Here is a 15,793-nt window from a genome sequence, read left to right on the forward strand (position 1 = left end):
ACTCCCCAGCTGTGAGCCTGGCTTCTGGCTGAGTGGCGCTCCCCCTGTGGGAGCTCACTGACCACAGGGCAGCTCCTGTGTTGAGCATCTGCCCCCTGATGGTCAGTGCGCATCATAGCTACTGGTCGTTCTGCCGTTTGGCCAATTTGCATATTAGTCTTTTATTATATAGAATACACACGCACACACCCTGTATAATAAAGAGGTAATATGCAAATTAACCCTTGTGCCCTCACAAGATGGCTGCCTACGACCAGGCCAGCAGGGGCCTTAATGAGGGATGACCAAACGACTGAACAGCAGGCTGCGTGGGGCGACTAGGCCGGCAGGGGAGGCAGTTAGGGGCGATCAGGCCAACAGGGGCGGGCAGTTAGGGGCAACCAGGCAGGCAGGCAGGTGAGTGATTAGGAACCAGTGGTCCAGGATTGTGAGAGGGATGTTCGACTGCCGGTTTAGGCCTGATCCCATGGACAGTCGCACATCCCCTGAGGGGTCCCAGATTGGAGAGGGTACAGGCTGGGCTGAGGGGACCGCCCCCCCTCCCGTGCACAAATTTCGTGCAACGGACCTCTAGTACATATATATTTAAGAGAGGAAGGGAAAGAGAGAGAGAGAAACTTCAATGATGAGAGACAATCATTGACTGGCTACCTCCTGCACATCCCCTGGGGATTGAGCCCACAACCCAGGCATATGCGCTATATATGGTAATCGAACCATGACCTTTTGGCTCATAGGTTGATGCTCAACCACTGAGTCACACCTGCTGGGCTCATTTGTTAATTCTGGTAGTTTTTTTGTGGAGTCTTAGAGTTTTCTATGTACAATATCATGTCTTTTACGGATGATGACAATTTTACTTAACTCCTTTTCAAGTTGGATGCCTTTTATTTTTTTCTTCTTGTCTGATCTGTGTGGCTGGGATTTTGATTCTCTTGACATTTTCCCCACAGATGTTGCCTGTTTTATTACTGATTTCCCTGCCAGTATTCTTCTCTGGGCCATGTTTAGTTGCCAATCTAATCTAGGTTGTGAAGTCATTTACAAACACTCTCATCACATGAGTTGGAACTCTTAGACTAGATGGCCTGTATTTGATCTTGACATTGGATATCATTCAACTTTGGTTATCTTGTTATCATAGTACTCACATATATAGACTGAGTCCTGTCAGGAAAACAGAAATTACTAGATTATTTTAAGAATTCAGTGTAGGAATTTGGTTAAACTGGTTTTAGAGGACTGGGAAAGTAAAAGGGGAACCCTGAGATAACAGATGATAACTATAGGAAGCAACTCCGCCCCTAGGTTGAGGGGTACCAAAGGAAAGAGATTGGGGTTATGAAATCTACATCAGAGAGATGAACCCAGGCAGCTAGAGCTCATGTGTCTGAGGACAGAGGGCCACCCCACTGCCACAGGAGCTCCTGGGGGGCCCATGGAGCGGGGACTCAATCCTTTGAGGAGAGAGAATAGTCTGGCTACTACTGGCACTTCTGAGAGTGCACCATGAGGCTGGTTCTGGGAGTGTGGAAGCTGGGAACTGGAACAGTTGTCACCACCAGGTGACCATTGTTGGGACGACACTGCCAGGTCAGCAAGCCCATAGGAAGATGAGTCCTTCCCGCTGCCCTGTCTTCCTCTGCACCCTGTTGAGAGAGCCCAGTGGGCCGAGGAGAAGTGTGCTTTGTGTCGTCTCAGCTCTAGTATCACACAGTCTGGAGAGCAGGTTGGCGCTGAGAGCTGAATGACCAGCACGATGGCTTGCTTTATGAGTGGGAGCAATCCCTGATCCTATCTGAGAAACATTTCAGGACAGACAAGCACTTAGGCAACATGATTTGTTCTTGAAAATTAGTGGTTTGTTGGCCTTTGCGTTAGCAACTGTTGCATATAACTTGGTGTCTTCTGAGTTAAGTGCTTATCACATGTGAGTAATATCCAGCCTCAGGCTCCAAATGTTTCTGAGAAGTTATGCTTAGACATCAACGCATCAGGGTTTCTCCAGGCTCTTTTCATTTTTTCACTTAGGTTATGTGTTCTTAAAACTGATTAAAGAGCAGGCTTGGGTTTGCTCAGTGGGTTGGAGCATCATTCTGTACACCAAAAAGGTTGTGGGTTTGAGTCCCAGTCAGGGCACATACCTGGGTTTTGAGTTCGATCTCTGGTCAGGGCATGTGCAAGGGGCAGCCCATCTATGTTTCCCCCTCCCCCTCTCTCCCCTCTCCCTCTCCTAGTTTCCCTCTTCCTCTCTTCCCCTTCCCCTCTCTTCCCCTCCCCTTCTCTTCCCCTCCCTCTCCCTTCCCCTTCCTTTTTCTCTCTCTAAAAAATCAATGAAGAACATATCCTCAGGTGAGGATTTAAAGAAAAAAAATAGTAGGTTTGGGGGAGTGGGTGGAGCAGGCTCAAAGCCCATTGGTGGTTTATGTGTAGAGAGAACATGGGATGTTGAGTTAGGGAGCCTTGGATTCAACTCAGTTAGCGTTGGGCAATTTATTTAACTTCTGTCAACTGTAGTTTTCTCATCAGAAGAATACCATTAATACCACTTATCTCTCTCAGTTGTTAAAAGGATTGAATCATTGAATTAATTGATATTTATATGTAGTGTCTGTAATTCCCCAGAGCAACCACTGAGAAAATATATGGTACAGAGAAAGACAAGTACCATATGATTTCACTCAAATGTGGAATTTAATGAACAAGCTGAACTACCAAGCAAATTAGACACAGACTAATAGATAGAGTGCGGGCAGATAGCTCGGGGGGTGGGGTGGGGGTGGGTAGAGGAATTAGGCAAAAAAGAAAAAAAAAAGAGTGAACTCATGGACTTGGACAACAATGTGGTGGTTATGGGGGTGGAGGTGAAAGAGGACATAGAGGAGATAAACGGGGATGGAAAAAATAAAATTAAAAAATATATATGGTAAAAGAAATGACAAGGGAATTAAAATGGTACACTAGAAACTATCTATTTAACACAAAATGGAGGAATTGAGAAACAAACGATATGACATGGAGAAAATAGCAAAATGGCAGAAGTCCTTCCTTTTCAGTAATTACATTAAATGTAAAGGGTTAACTTCTAGTTAAAAAGTAGAAATTGGCAGAATGGATGAAAAAAAATTTGTCCAACTCCGTGTTGTCTACAAGAGACTCACTTTAGTTTCAGAGACACAGATAGGTTGAAATAAAAAGGATAGAAAAAGATACTTCATGCAAACAATAACCAAAAGAGGTCGGGGTAGCTATACTAATGTCAGACAAAATAGACCTGAAGACAAAAATCGCTGCCACAGACAAAGAAGGACATTATATATGTTCAAAGGGTCAGTCCAGCAAGAAGGTGCTGGAGCACAGTTAAATAAAGAACCCCTGCTACTGCTCCGCTCTCACCTACACACTTGCCAGCCCAGACACTAAGTTTAGTTTAGATGCTCCTTTGTGTACGGTAATTCAACACGCGGACGCCATTCCCTTCACAGTGCAGGATGCCTTTTTAAAGTCTGAGGCTAAAAGCCTGCTCTCACCTGATGTTGATTTCTCCCTGCACGTAGGTACGAAGACGCTCTAGTCCTCTTGCTCACGGAGGTGTTGAATCGAATCCAGTTCAGATACAACCAGGCCCAGCTGGAGGAGTTGGATGACGAGACTCTGGATGATGACGTAAGCAGCACGCCCTAGTTGGCCTTTCTTGGTTGTCATCTGGTGTGAATCAGCACGGAGACCCAGAGCTCCCAGTCCTCTGCTCTGGAGACTTTTTAAGCCAGAGTAGTCTTACGGTTTGAGTTGTTCATTTGAAATTTATATCCTGCCTGTCTCTTTGGGTTCATTAACTGTAAAAAAAGTTTTACAGGCATTTTTACTTATATGGACTAGAGATGTAAGTACATGTGTTCAGTGAAAAGTGTAAAAACTCTGTATCCCTCCTATTTTCCCTGCCTGGCACCCATACCTCCACTCCCACTTTGGGCAACAGATAAAAGCTAGTTGGATGCTGGTGGAAATAGTGAAAGAGATACTTAAACGATAAGGCTAGAATGAAAGGAAATTTCTTTTGAGTACATTTTGTAAACTGATATTTCTTTTCTTTTTTTTTAAGCAGGAATCACTTCTTTTTGTTACTATTTGATGGATTTTACTTTAAAATATATTTTTATTGATTTCAGAGAGGAAGGAAGAGGGAGAGAGAGAGAGAAACATCAATGATGAGAGAGAATCATTGATTGGCTGCCTCCTGCACACCCCCAACTGGGGATCGAGCCAGCAACCAAGGCATGTGCCCTTGACTGGAATCGAACCTGGGACTCTTCGGTCCGCAGTCTGATGCTCTATCCGCTGAGCCAAACCAGCTAGAGCTAAACTGATATTTCTTAAAATCAGTTTTGAATTTATTGATGCTAGTGTCCCACATTGATAAGGAAAATGTCTTTAAGGGCACAACTCCAGTGTTCTTTTTCCTTAACCACCATGCACTTCAAAATTGTCAAGTCACTGGTATATTTTCAACGTAGCAGTGACTGTGGCATAATCAAGACCAGGAGGGTAGCCATGTTTGGGTTGGAAAGAGCTCTGTACTCTGTACTTGGAACCAGATGGCCTGGATTTGAATCCATGAAGGAGACAGAGGCCAGGGCGTTGAATTTCTCTGAACCTTAAATTTCTCATCTCCCAAAAGGGGGAGGTATGTCTGTGTTGACAGTTATGTGAGGGTAACACATGCAGAGGGACTGGCTACATGCCTGGTGCATACTAGGCGCTTGGTAAACTTTGGCTTTACTTCTTGTTAACTGTATGACTTAGGCCAGTGGTCGGCAAACTGCGGCTCGCGAGCCACATGCGGCTCTTTGGCCCCTTGAGTGTGGCTCTTCCACAAAATATCGACTTCTGCACATGGGCCATGAAGTTTCAATCGCACTGTACGTGCGCGCCCGCACGTGGTATTTTGTGGTATTTTGTGGAAGAGCCACACTCAAGGGGCCAAAGAGCCGCGTGTGGCTCTCGAGCCGCAGTTTGCTGACCATGGACTTAGGCCAGTGCTTTCTCGTATTCTAGCATGGATAAGAGTCACTGGCACAGCTGTTAAACAGATTTTGATTCAGGGGGTTTGGGGTGGGGGCCACAGCATTGCACACCTAACAAGCCCCCAGGAGAGATCTGATGCTGCCTGTTTGCAGACCATACTTCAGTGGCACTGACGTAGTGATACTTACAGAACCCAGTACTGGCCTGTCTCAGAAGGAATGAGTGACCAGTTCCTATAGCTCGGATGGGGGAAAGGGGACACGAGCATTTTTTTTTTCACAAGTGGCTTTTCTATCTCTGTTCCTATGACTGTAGGGGAAAAAGTAGATCATTCTTAGATCATCTCTTTTTTTAAAATTTTTTCTTTATTGATTAAGGTATTACATATGTGTCCTTATCTCCCCATTGCCCCCACCCCACCCCCTTGTTTCATGCCCTACGCCCCTAGTGCCTGTGTCCATTGGGATCATCATCTTTTTAGGAAAAAGCTTTTAATGACAATATATTGGGTTAAAAAATATCTTTTAGCTTGGCCTTTTTAAAGTACCAAATAACCTGGTTTCATCATTTGCCATTTCTTCAAAATGGTATGTCTAAGAGTGAGGCTGAGGATCGCTTGGCAGGGAAAATGACAGGACTCTGCTGTAGGAGAGCTGACCCGTCTGTGTTTCCCCTGCAGCAGCAGACAGAGTGGCAGCGGTACTTACGCCAGAGCTTGGAGGTAGTGGCCAAAGTGATGGAGCTCCTTCCCACACACGCCTTCTCGACACTGGTAACTCACGTTTGGAGGGGGTTAAAGAGCCCAGTGATTGCCCTGCACATGTAGGATGAGCAGTAAGGCTTTTTTGCTCACCAGTATTGTAAAAAGATACATATTCTAAGCAGAAAGTAATACCCAATCCTCAAATTGATCAAATGTTAATATTTCCCCCAAACATGTTAGATCAACTTTGGGAAGCCCTGTTTTTCCTTCCTAAACTCTTGTCTATAATATGAACTTTACTAATGCCTTTATCAGTAGCTAGAAAGTGGCTGGGCCGAATAGAAGGTTTATTTATATGACTCACATTGCTGAAAAGCCAGCCATTGTAAAGCTCACTCTTGGCAAATTGCTGGCACTCTCTGCTTATATTTATGTGCTAGAATCTTTAGTCATAGGACTGATTTCACTGACTAAGTGGTACCTGTTTTCTGAGGATTTCATTAAGCCTCTCCTTCAAAGGCAAGTTAATTTATTGGGGTCAGCTTTGCATTGTATCTTTTGTTTTTCTATGGAGATTGCCATTTTGTCACCTGCCATTCTTAGGGATTTGCCACATTAAAGTTTTTATCTTTATCTTAGTGGTGAATAGCAGTTTAGAAAGAAAAGATACAGCTCTGATTATGAAGGTCCTGTTTGCTAAATGAGTAAGGGAAAATGACTTCCAAATGATTTGGCCTGTCTTTTCACTTTGCCATGCACTTGAATAAAGGCATATCTGTATTTCTCTCAAGGGTAGGTTTACCTTGGATTTGAAGGGAGGTGGGCCTGTCTCAGAACTCTAAAAGAATCAGATCATTTGGGGCTTGAAGTCCTCTTTTAGGAACATCATAATCATACCCGGCATCCACTGCTTTGTTTTTAAAAAGTATCAAACTGATGGTGGTTTCAGTTATAGAAATTGTTAGGGGTGAGGGGAGCTACCTCTTCGTAGGGTACGTAAAGGTTCCCAGAGAAGAGTTTTTATCCCACTCCACCTCCCCACCTCCCCACCTCCCAGAGGTACTTGGGCTGTTTTAGTGGTAAAATGCTGTTAAAACTCACATTTATGTTTTGTTTTTTAATTGTGGTTTCTTTGTTTTCAGTTCCCAGTTCTTCAGGACAATTTAGACGTTTATCTGGGGTTACAGCAGTTTATAGTTACTTCAGGGTCAGGTAAACTGGTTTTATTTTCTAATTTAACCCACATTTAAAAAATGGACTAATATTGAATTATTGCCTTCTTTGCTGTCAGAATATGATTTCTCTCTCTACTGCCACTTCCCTGTAGCTTTGTCTCCCCAACTTGTAAACAGAAAGAAAGAAATGATGGGGAGGCACGTGGGCAGGTAAAGGATGAGGCTCTGACAGTATATTCCATAGAGGTGTTTCAGTGAGAGAGAGGGGAGATAATTTGGAGCTAAAGGGTAGAGCTTTTTGAAAACCCTAGCAAATAGAATATCTTCATGTCCTTTAAACCAGCATGCTAGGAAAAAACAACTCTGGACTTTGCTGTGATGTACTCTTTCCTCTCTGGTATTTAGAATCCAGTAGGACATAAGAACAACTCAAAGCAGGCAAACTATGGTGGAGCATGCTGATGCTAGTAAATGCTAGCTTTCCTGGCGTAAGTGGCTGTGGGTACCTCTGGCCATAGCTAGTGGAAAAGGCTCTGGCCTGCCATTTACATGTTTCACCTACTTGGGGTTAGGGTTAGCATTTTTTTTTTTGGTTATTCTATTAATAGTAATAATAATAACCTTCATTTGTAGAACACGCATTATGTACCTGGCACTATATTGTTTGCTTATGTTATCTATATATACTGGAGGCCCTGTGCACAACAATCATGCACTGGCTGGGGGAGGGGGGTCCCTCAGCCCAGCCTGCACTTTCTCGCAGTCCGGGACCCCTCTGGGGATGTCCTACTGCTGCAGAGGCAGGAGGCTCCCGCCACCGCCGCTGTGCTGGCCAGCTGTGAGCCTGGCTTCTGGCTAAGGACCCTCCCTCTGTGGGAGTGCACTGACCACCAGGGGGCAGCTCCTGTGTTGAGCGTCTGCCCCCTGGTGGTCAGTGCGCATCATAGCGACCAGTCGTTCTGCTGTTTGGTCAATTTGCATATTAGCCTTTTATTATATAGGATAAAAGGCTAAGTGACTGACCGTCCGACTGCCCGACCGTCCGACTGACTGACCGACTGGTACATATGACACACACTCGCAGTTTAAAAATAAATGTTGACTCATTCATGTGCAATACATATAAAGCTCCTATCGAATTTCTTAATAGTATTACTCCTTCAGGAATGCTGTCATAAATTAAAATTGAAAGTAGGTGCAATCATAATGCTACTAAGAAATATTAATAGTAAATGGCGTCTTTGTAATGGTACTAGATTTATTATCAAAAGATTGTGACCTAACATAATAGAAGCTGAAGTATTAACAGGATCTGTGGAAGGAGAGGTTGTTCTGATTCCAAGAATTGATTTGTCCCCATCTGACACTGGTCTCCCATTTAAATTAATTTGAAGACAGTTTCCCATGATGCCAGCATTTGCTATGACTATTAATAAATCACAGGACAAACTCTAGACAGAGTAGGAATATTCCTACCTGAACCTGTTTTTGGACATGGTCAGTTATATGTTGCTTTCTCTTGAGTTCGAAGAGCATGTGATGTTAAAAGTTAAAGTTGTAAATACTTCATCACAAGGGAAATTAGTCAAGCACTCTGAAAGTGTTTTTACTCTTAATGTGGTACACAGGGAGATATTAGAATAAGTTTAATCAATTTATCAGTCATTGTTTTTAGCACTGTTTTTATATCATGTTTTTGTTGTTTTTATATCATGTTTTTGTTTTTATGTCATGTCTTTGTTGTTCTATCATGTTATTTATTTATTAATCAATTTATATATTATTTTCATATACATTTTACTAATTTTCTTTCATCTCTGACACTTGTATTATAGAAAAAGGGTGCGAATAGCAATATTAAAATATTTTTTCTAATTTCCTTTCAATGTGCATGAATTTGTGCACTGGGCCACTAGTCTTATATAATTCTCTTATGCTCTGTAAGGTGTAAGCACTAATACCAGTTACTCCTGTTTTACAAAGGGGGAAAGCGATGTTCAGATAAGTTAATTTTCCAAAGCCACATAGCTTGTTAGTGCTAGTCTCAGATGCTGTAATGGGGAATGATAAAAAATTGAATTAACTAAAATCTGACATTCATTATTTCAGCTGAATGTTACATTGTGTTTGTAAGCACACCTGTGCCCCTCCCCCCATCTCCTATAGTCATTTGACAGTGTTTTCCTTAGAGGAGTCATGCCTGGCCCTGGCCTGCAGCCCCTCTGTCGTGTAACTGTTGTTTCAGCCTGGCACAGAGCTGCCTGAAGTGCAGCCCAGCTTCTGGGCAAACTTGTTATTCATGGCAGAGCCTCCATGGGAGTCTCTTTCTGAGACTGCCCTTTTTGGTGGCCTGTGACGGCTTGTTTCCATGATTATATTAGCTTCCAAATAATTCACTGGGCCCCAGGAGGTTGATGGGACTTGGCATGTCCCAAGTATAGGCCCTGGTTTTGTTTATAGGATAAGGACAGCTTATATAGAACTTTAAAAAAAGACCACTTTTTAAAGCAAACATGCCTGTAAAATATGCCTGTAAAATATTAATGAAAATCATTTAACTGTACAAATGCTACAGATTTTTCCAGAATTCACTCTTGGGAAAACTGTGCCCTGGCTGTCTCTCCTAGAAGGTATTCAGTATCCTGAAGACATTATTCTTGATCTTAAAAATAAAAATATGGAGCATGTATCTCCCCCCCCCCCAAAAAAAAAATAAAATAAAAGATTGATCCCTGAGTTTCCCTTTTAGAATTGTAGCTGACTTTTTTACATTATACTGAATTTGTCTTCAGGTAAAAATCTGCAGTGATTTTTAAATCCTTTTTCTGAGACACAGCTGATAACTTAAAGCTGCTTTTCTGAGACAGATAATCTGATTTATTTTTCTGTACATAAAATACCATATACCTGCTCTCATTCAAGCCCATTTCCTGGTAATTTCACAGTGCGCTTGGCTCTTCCAGATCACTTAGAAATCTCGTTCCTAGCCTGATCCTTAGTGTGTAATCCAATGGCAAACCTCTCAGGCCAGAGAAATACTGCTTTCTTATTTTAAAATGAGCTCTCTTACCCATGATGAAGCATTTCCTCATTTCTAAGTGGCTCAAAAGCCAAGTTTCCAGTGCAAAGGCTATTAAAAAGTGGGACTCTGAGTACATTCTGTCCCTTAGTTTCCATGGCCATTCACGCCTCAAATAACCTTCATGCTATGCCGTACTAGTTAGCCTATTGCCTCATAACAGAAACCATGGTATTCTTTCTTCGATGGCCCTCTTCTTTCATTCCCATTTATCTAGCTAGTCTTTAGTTCTAGCGTCTTCTCTGGAGCCTATGTGGATGGGAGTCTCATTCTTACTCTACTACTTCTTCCTTCCACTTCCTCAGTAAAATTCACGGAGAGTGTGTGGCCACAGCACATGGGTCACTGTGTGCTCTCTCATCCCTCAGGTGCCCTCTCACCCCTCAGGTGCCCTCCCCTCACTGTCTGTCTTTCCCACCATTGATAGTTTGAGAAACCTCTTATTGGTGAGTGTGCCCCTCGTATTGCATTTGTGTCCTTACATGGCCCTGAAGTATCTGTTTTGTATGTATCTGGCTATGCCACTGTTCAATGACATCTTCCCTCATCGGAGTGGTATTTCTGCTCTAAGTAATAACCCCCGTTAGCTTTTCTGTTTAGCCATGCAGACTTTCCTGCCTAATGGATTGCTTCGTGTAGAATATATAAGATTTTTGGACTTCTATTCTTTGTTCCCCTGGGGTTCATTTATGACTCGTTTGTTCTCTTGGGGCAGAATACTGCAAATACTGATTTTCACACCTCCACCTCCCCAACCCCCTCAAACAGAGGACTGAATTACACAAACAATTACTAGGATTTTATCCAGGGCAGTGATTTGACAGGGAGCTGTTCTTTGGATGTGGCTTACAGCGCATCTGGACAGCTTCAGGGGGCCTTGGTTTGTGGAAGACAGGACTTCAGTGTGGCTGTGACGTTTTCTTTCGAAAACCTGTATGTAGCACTGTTCTCTCCTAAAGGTCCCACTTTGCAGCTGTCTGTGATACTGGGGAGAAATCCAACCTTAGCCAAACAGAAGAAAATATGGGTGGATCTGAATAGCTTTTCCCAGTGGGAACCCTGGCCTGCCTCCTCAAGTTGAGGTGGCGCCTTGCGCAATGCGGTGGCAGCGGTGGTGTGCACTTTCTAGGCTGGGGGCGGGCGGCGACTTGGATTAGTGGTGCTTACTGCTGGTGTGTTTGTCTGCCATGCAGGCAGAGCAGGAAACAGCAGCTGCAGTTTTATTAATATGCACCTTAGATGGCACATATATGTTAAGTTGAATTATATGGAATTGCAGTTTTGTTAGGTCAGAAGTGGTCAAATGTCAGCAATTTCATATGGTTCAAACTTCTATCTCTCTATAAAAGGCTAATAAGCTAAGTGTCCCTCTGACCACCCGACTGGTCGCTGTGACGTGCACTGACCACTAGGGGGCAGACGCTCAATGCAGGAGCTGCAGTGATGCACACTGGCCATTTACAAAGAAACGGCACCACGGACCTGGCACCGACAAACCAATACTTGGCTTCCCTCAAGTGGGACACAGGCCCCACCACCACCCCAGAGCGACAGCCCACCAAATCGCAGCCAACGCTGCCGAGACCCCATGGCGCAAAATGCAGCCCACAGCCCAGCCCAGCCCGGAAACGGTGGCTGTGGGTGCCGGGTAATGACGTCACATAGCAATGCCCAGCTTCCTCTCCCTAGCGACTAGCCTGTCTTCTTCAACCCAGGAACACGACTTGCTTTATAACCAGGTGGAAACATTTTACACTTTATCCAAATGTCTGTGAAGTGTTTTCCCGTGCCTCATCTCATTTGATCCTCACAGAAGTCCTGGAGTAGGTAGATAGGAGACGTGGTAGAATCCTATTTTCTTTTCATTAGCTGGAAAACAGAGATTTAGAAAGTTTAGAAACTTGACCTGGCTGAAAAGAAGAAAGAATGGTGGACCTTGAAAATAACTTCAGGTTTTCTCACTGAGCAGAATATCGTCAAACACTGCTGCAATTAAATATTTTACCCTTTGTTTTCCCTGCGTGATCTACAATAATAATCTGCTTCGTGTTGATATTTACTGCTGTGTTCCTGACAATTACCTGAAAGAGAAGTTGGGGTGCTTCACTGGGCTGGAAAAAGTTTAGCTAAATCAGAAAGCAGGTCTAATTAAGCGAGTTTATTCTCTATATTAAAAAGGCTATGTTGACTCAAGCATGCACGATACATATAAAGCTCTTACTGGTGCTAACTGCATGCGTGTGTTTCCATCTGTCATTGTTGATTGTGAATTTGGTTGACACTTCTATTATAGAGAAAGGGTGAATAGCGATATTAAAATAATTCTTCTAATTAATTTCCTTTGAGTGTGCATGAATCCGTGCACCAGGCCTCTAGTAGTTTAATAAAACACACACACAGCAGTTCCAAGCTGTTTTTTCTTTGTAGGTATTGTTCCTTGTTGGACAAATTAGGGCAGGTTTAGAGGGGAATAACCCAGAAGACAAGGATTCTCAGAAGGAGTGTGGCATGGGTAATGGAAGGGACCCTGGGCGTGTACTTCAGCCAAGAGGAGATTTTGCAGGAATGGTACCCTGTCTTCACACCTCTCCAAGAATGTAGTATGTCATCAGGCTTAGGCTTGTTTTGTGTTCTACCCTCTGGCGGTGGGACAAGGGGTAATAAGAAGGAATTATATGGAGAAAGATTTCCCTCCCCTGTGTTGTTGTGTTTTGTTTTTTAATTGATTTCAGAGAGGAAGGCAGAGGGAGGCAGAGAAACATCAATGATGAGAGAGAATCATTGATCTGCAGCCTCCTGCACGCCCCCTACTGGGGACCGAGCTGCAAACTCAGGCATGTGCCCTGACCAGGAATTGAACCATGACATCCTGGTTCATAGGTTGACAGTCAAACACTGAGCCACACCAGCCGGGGTCCCGTGTTTTTGACCAAGCTGTTCAAAGATGGAAGTCTCTCTCAAGAGGGATTGGGCTTTTCATCATCCAGTGGAGGTGTCCAGGAAGAGGTTGAAGGGCAGGAGGGAAGGGGCAGTGCTGGGGGCAGAGTGGAAGAACGGAAGGCCTGGGAACAATACCTTCTCCCCCCCATTGCTTTTCAGAGAGGGTGGAATGAAGTAAGTGGGGAGAGAGAAACATTGATGTGGGAGAGACACATTGACTGGTTGCCTTCTGCATGAGCCCCAACCGGGGTCAGGGAGCGAACCTGCAACCCAGGTATGTGCCCTTAACTGGGCACTGAACCTGCGACCCCTCAATTCTTGGGCCAACGCTTTAATCATTTAGCTTTGCCAGTCAGGGCTGGACATACTACTTTTAAGCTGCCTAAGAGAGACAGAATGTTTCTCTTCATACTTAAAATATTTAAGAACCTAGTTCTTAGGTATACCTAAGGGTACCTAGTTCTAGATATTAAGTGCAACAAATACGTTGAAAACTAGTGATCAAGTAGAACTTGGTGGGAGATGGAGTGGAAGATGAAGACAGGTGCATACAGGGAAAGGGAGGGGCTATTATACTAATTCAAAACCTGCCCGTGTGGCTCTTTGAATGTTGAGCTGGCCTCTCTTTTTGGGCCTATACCATGGCCACGTCCACTTCCCGGGTTTGTTTTTTTTTCTCTTTAAAAATTTTTTGTTGATTTCAGAGAGGAAGGGAGAGGGAGAGAGAGATAGAAACATCAATGATGAGAGAGAAACATTGATCGGCTGCCTCCTGCATGGCCCCCCCGGGGATCGAGCCCACAACCCAGGCATGTGCCCTGACTGGGAATCAAACCGTGACCTCTTGGTTCATAGGTCTGTGCTCAACCACTGAGCCACTGCAGCCGGGCCCGGGTGTGTTTTTCATCAGGGTTTATTTCCCACAGAGCCCTGAGGAGTGGCTGCTGTGCAGAGAACAGAAGGTTTTAGAAGTTTACCCTGGGAGTCGGTTACCTCTGGACATTCAAGAGTATCATTGTGCTCCTTTTGTTAACCTGGAGATGAGGAGGGAGGGGAAGTGTTCCCTCTCATGTGACCCAGCATGACTGAAATATCTCCTCCTGTGTGTTCCCTGGGCTCCTCTGGCTGGTAGTGTGGGCGGTCCTGCTCTTGCTTGGGCTGGGAGCTGCTCACTCTTCTGGACGCCCACTCATGGCCCTCAGGGCTGCCTGTCCTGTGTTCCGCACCGAGGCACTCATCTCCATGGGGAGTGCAGGAGGAGGAACAGGCAACTGGGGGCTCCTGGGAGCTGGCCTTTGTCACTGGCTCTCTCCTTGTAAGGTCCTTCCTTGAGCTGCCTCTTCCTTTTGTTCTGCTCCTTGGGTGTGACCCACTGAGACAATGCCCCGGCCAGAGCGTTTCCTTTCCAGGCTCCTATCCTCCCGTGGGGGCCGTCAAAGGCTCTGGGCCCAGCCTGGTCACTTGGAAGTCGTGTAGGATCTGAGGTGTCACATTGCTACTTCATCCACCACTTTTTTCATAGGTGCTCGGCCTTGCTGGGTTCCTCTCCACAGGTGCTGCTTATCCATGATCGCCTTTGATTACTGCAGTGACGGTTCCCAAGGGCAGTGTGAGGATTTGAGCTCCAGAGACTCCCTTTCCTGCTCTGTCTAGCTTGTTCTCTGTTTGGTTGTATTGAACTCATGTATACATTTGTGATCACCTGTGATGCATCAGGCACTGTGTGACATTGGGCGCCACTGGGCGTGGCCCTCACTGTGAAGGACTTGATAGTCAGAAGACTTGTAAATCATTAGTTTATCCCTGGAGGAAGGCAGGAGGGGAGGGAAGCTGGTTCTCTGTCTGGAGAAGGGAGGGAAGGTCTCCTGAGAGAGTTGATGCCTTGCCTCAGGGAGCTGTGTGGGTTCTAGGAAGACATTTGTGGGGTGCCGTGGGAGAGGGTTGGTGCTAGTCACTTTGAGGCTTTTGCCTCCTACCAGAGTAAAAACCCGAAGTGGCCACAGAGGGCGCAGGCTTGAGAAGTGTGTAGGGTTGCAGGTGCCTGTGGGCAGGCTCTCACTGTTCCTGCTCCTCCCTCCCTCATTCTGTGGGGGGGCGGGAGGCGGGGGGAGGGCTTAATCAGACTGCGAGGCCTCCCCTTGACAGTTTTACTGTTTTTGTGGATGTTTGTGAGTAGAGGGGTCCAAGGAGCAAGGACGCTGCTGAATTGAGGATGTTTTTGTCCTCCACCTTGCATCCTCCTTGCTTAGTTTGAAGAAATTATGTTGCAGAATAAGTTTCAGGCCCTAGAAAATTATTTGTTTTTTATAATTATTACAAACATTGAATAATGGTTTACAATCTATAGGGTTTATTTAATGCATTCTAACTTAGCCCTTATAATAGTCAATTAGATAGTAGCATTTTTTCCATTTTAAAGCTGAGGAAACAGACTCAGAAGGGCTCACTGAGGCACAGAGCCAGTGAGTGGCAGGGAATCTGTCCTCTGAACCCAGCTCGTGCTCTGTACTCCGTGCTGCGTTCCTACAACCGTCTGGGTGCAGTGCTGAGTGCACGCTGTCCTGAGCAGGGACAAATCCTCCCTCTCAGCCCTGGAGACATGGTCTATGACAGGGCCGTGTGCGAAGGCAAGCAGATTTGCAATTGCTTAGACCAGTGGTTCTCAACCTTCTGGCCCTTTAAATACAGTTCCTCATGTTGTGACCCAACCATGAAATTATTTTCGTTGCTACTTCATAACTGTAATGTTGCTACTGTTATGAATCGTAATGTAAATATCTGATATGCAGGATGGTCTTAGGCGACCCCCGTGAAAGGGTCGTTCAACCACCAAAGGAGTCGAGACCCACAGGTTGAGAACCGCTGCCCTAG

The 15,793-nt window shown here is 44.9% G+C and overlaps 1 protein-coding gene across 1 annotated transcript in view; it reads left to right on the forward strand.

The window, feature by feature from the left end:
• Nucleotides 1-15,793, forward strand: part of XPO6 (exportin 6) — a 90,759-nt gene that overhangs the window by 39,568 nt on the left and 35,398 nt on the right. Inside the window, exons 9-11 of the mRNA XM_014542951.1 lie at nt 3,558-3,666; nt 5,705-5,797; nt 6,871-6,972. Of these exons, the coding sequence (XP_014398437.1) occupies nt 3,558-3,666; nt 5,705-5,797; nt 6,871-6,972 (304 nt within the window). The remainder of the gene's footprint in view (nt 1-3,557; nt 3,667-5,704; nt 5,798-6,870; nt 6,973-15,793) is intronic.

This window comes from Myotis brandtii, unplaced genomic scaffold, assembly GCF_000412655.1.
Source record: "Myotis brandtii unplaced genomic scaffold, ASM41265v1 scaffold317, whole genome shotgun sequence".
Lineage (NCBI taxonomy): Eukaryota > Metazoa > Chordata > Mammalia > Chiroptera > Vespertilionidae > Myotis > Myotis brandtii.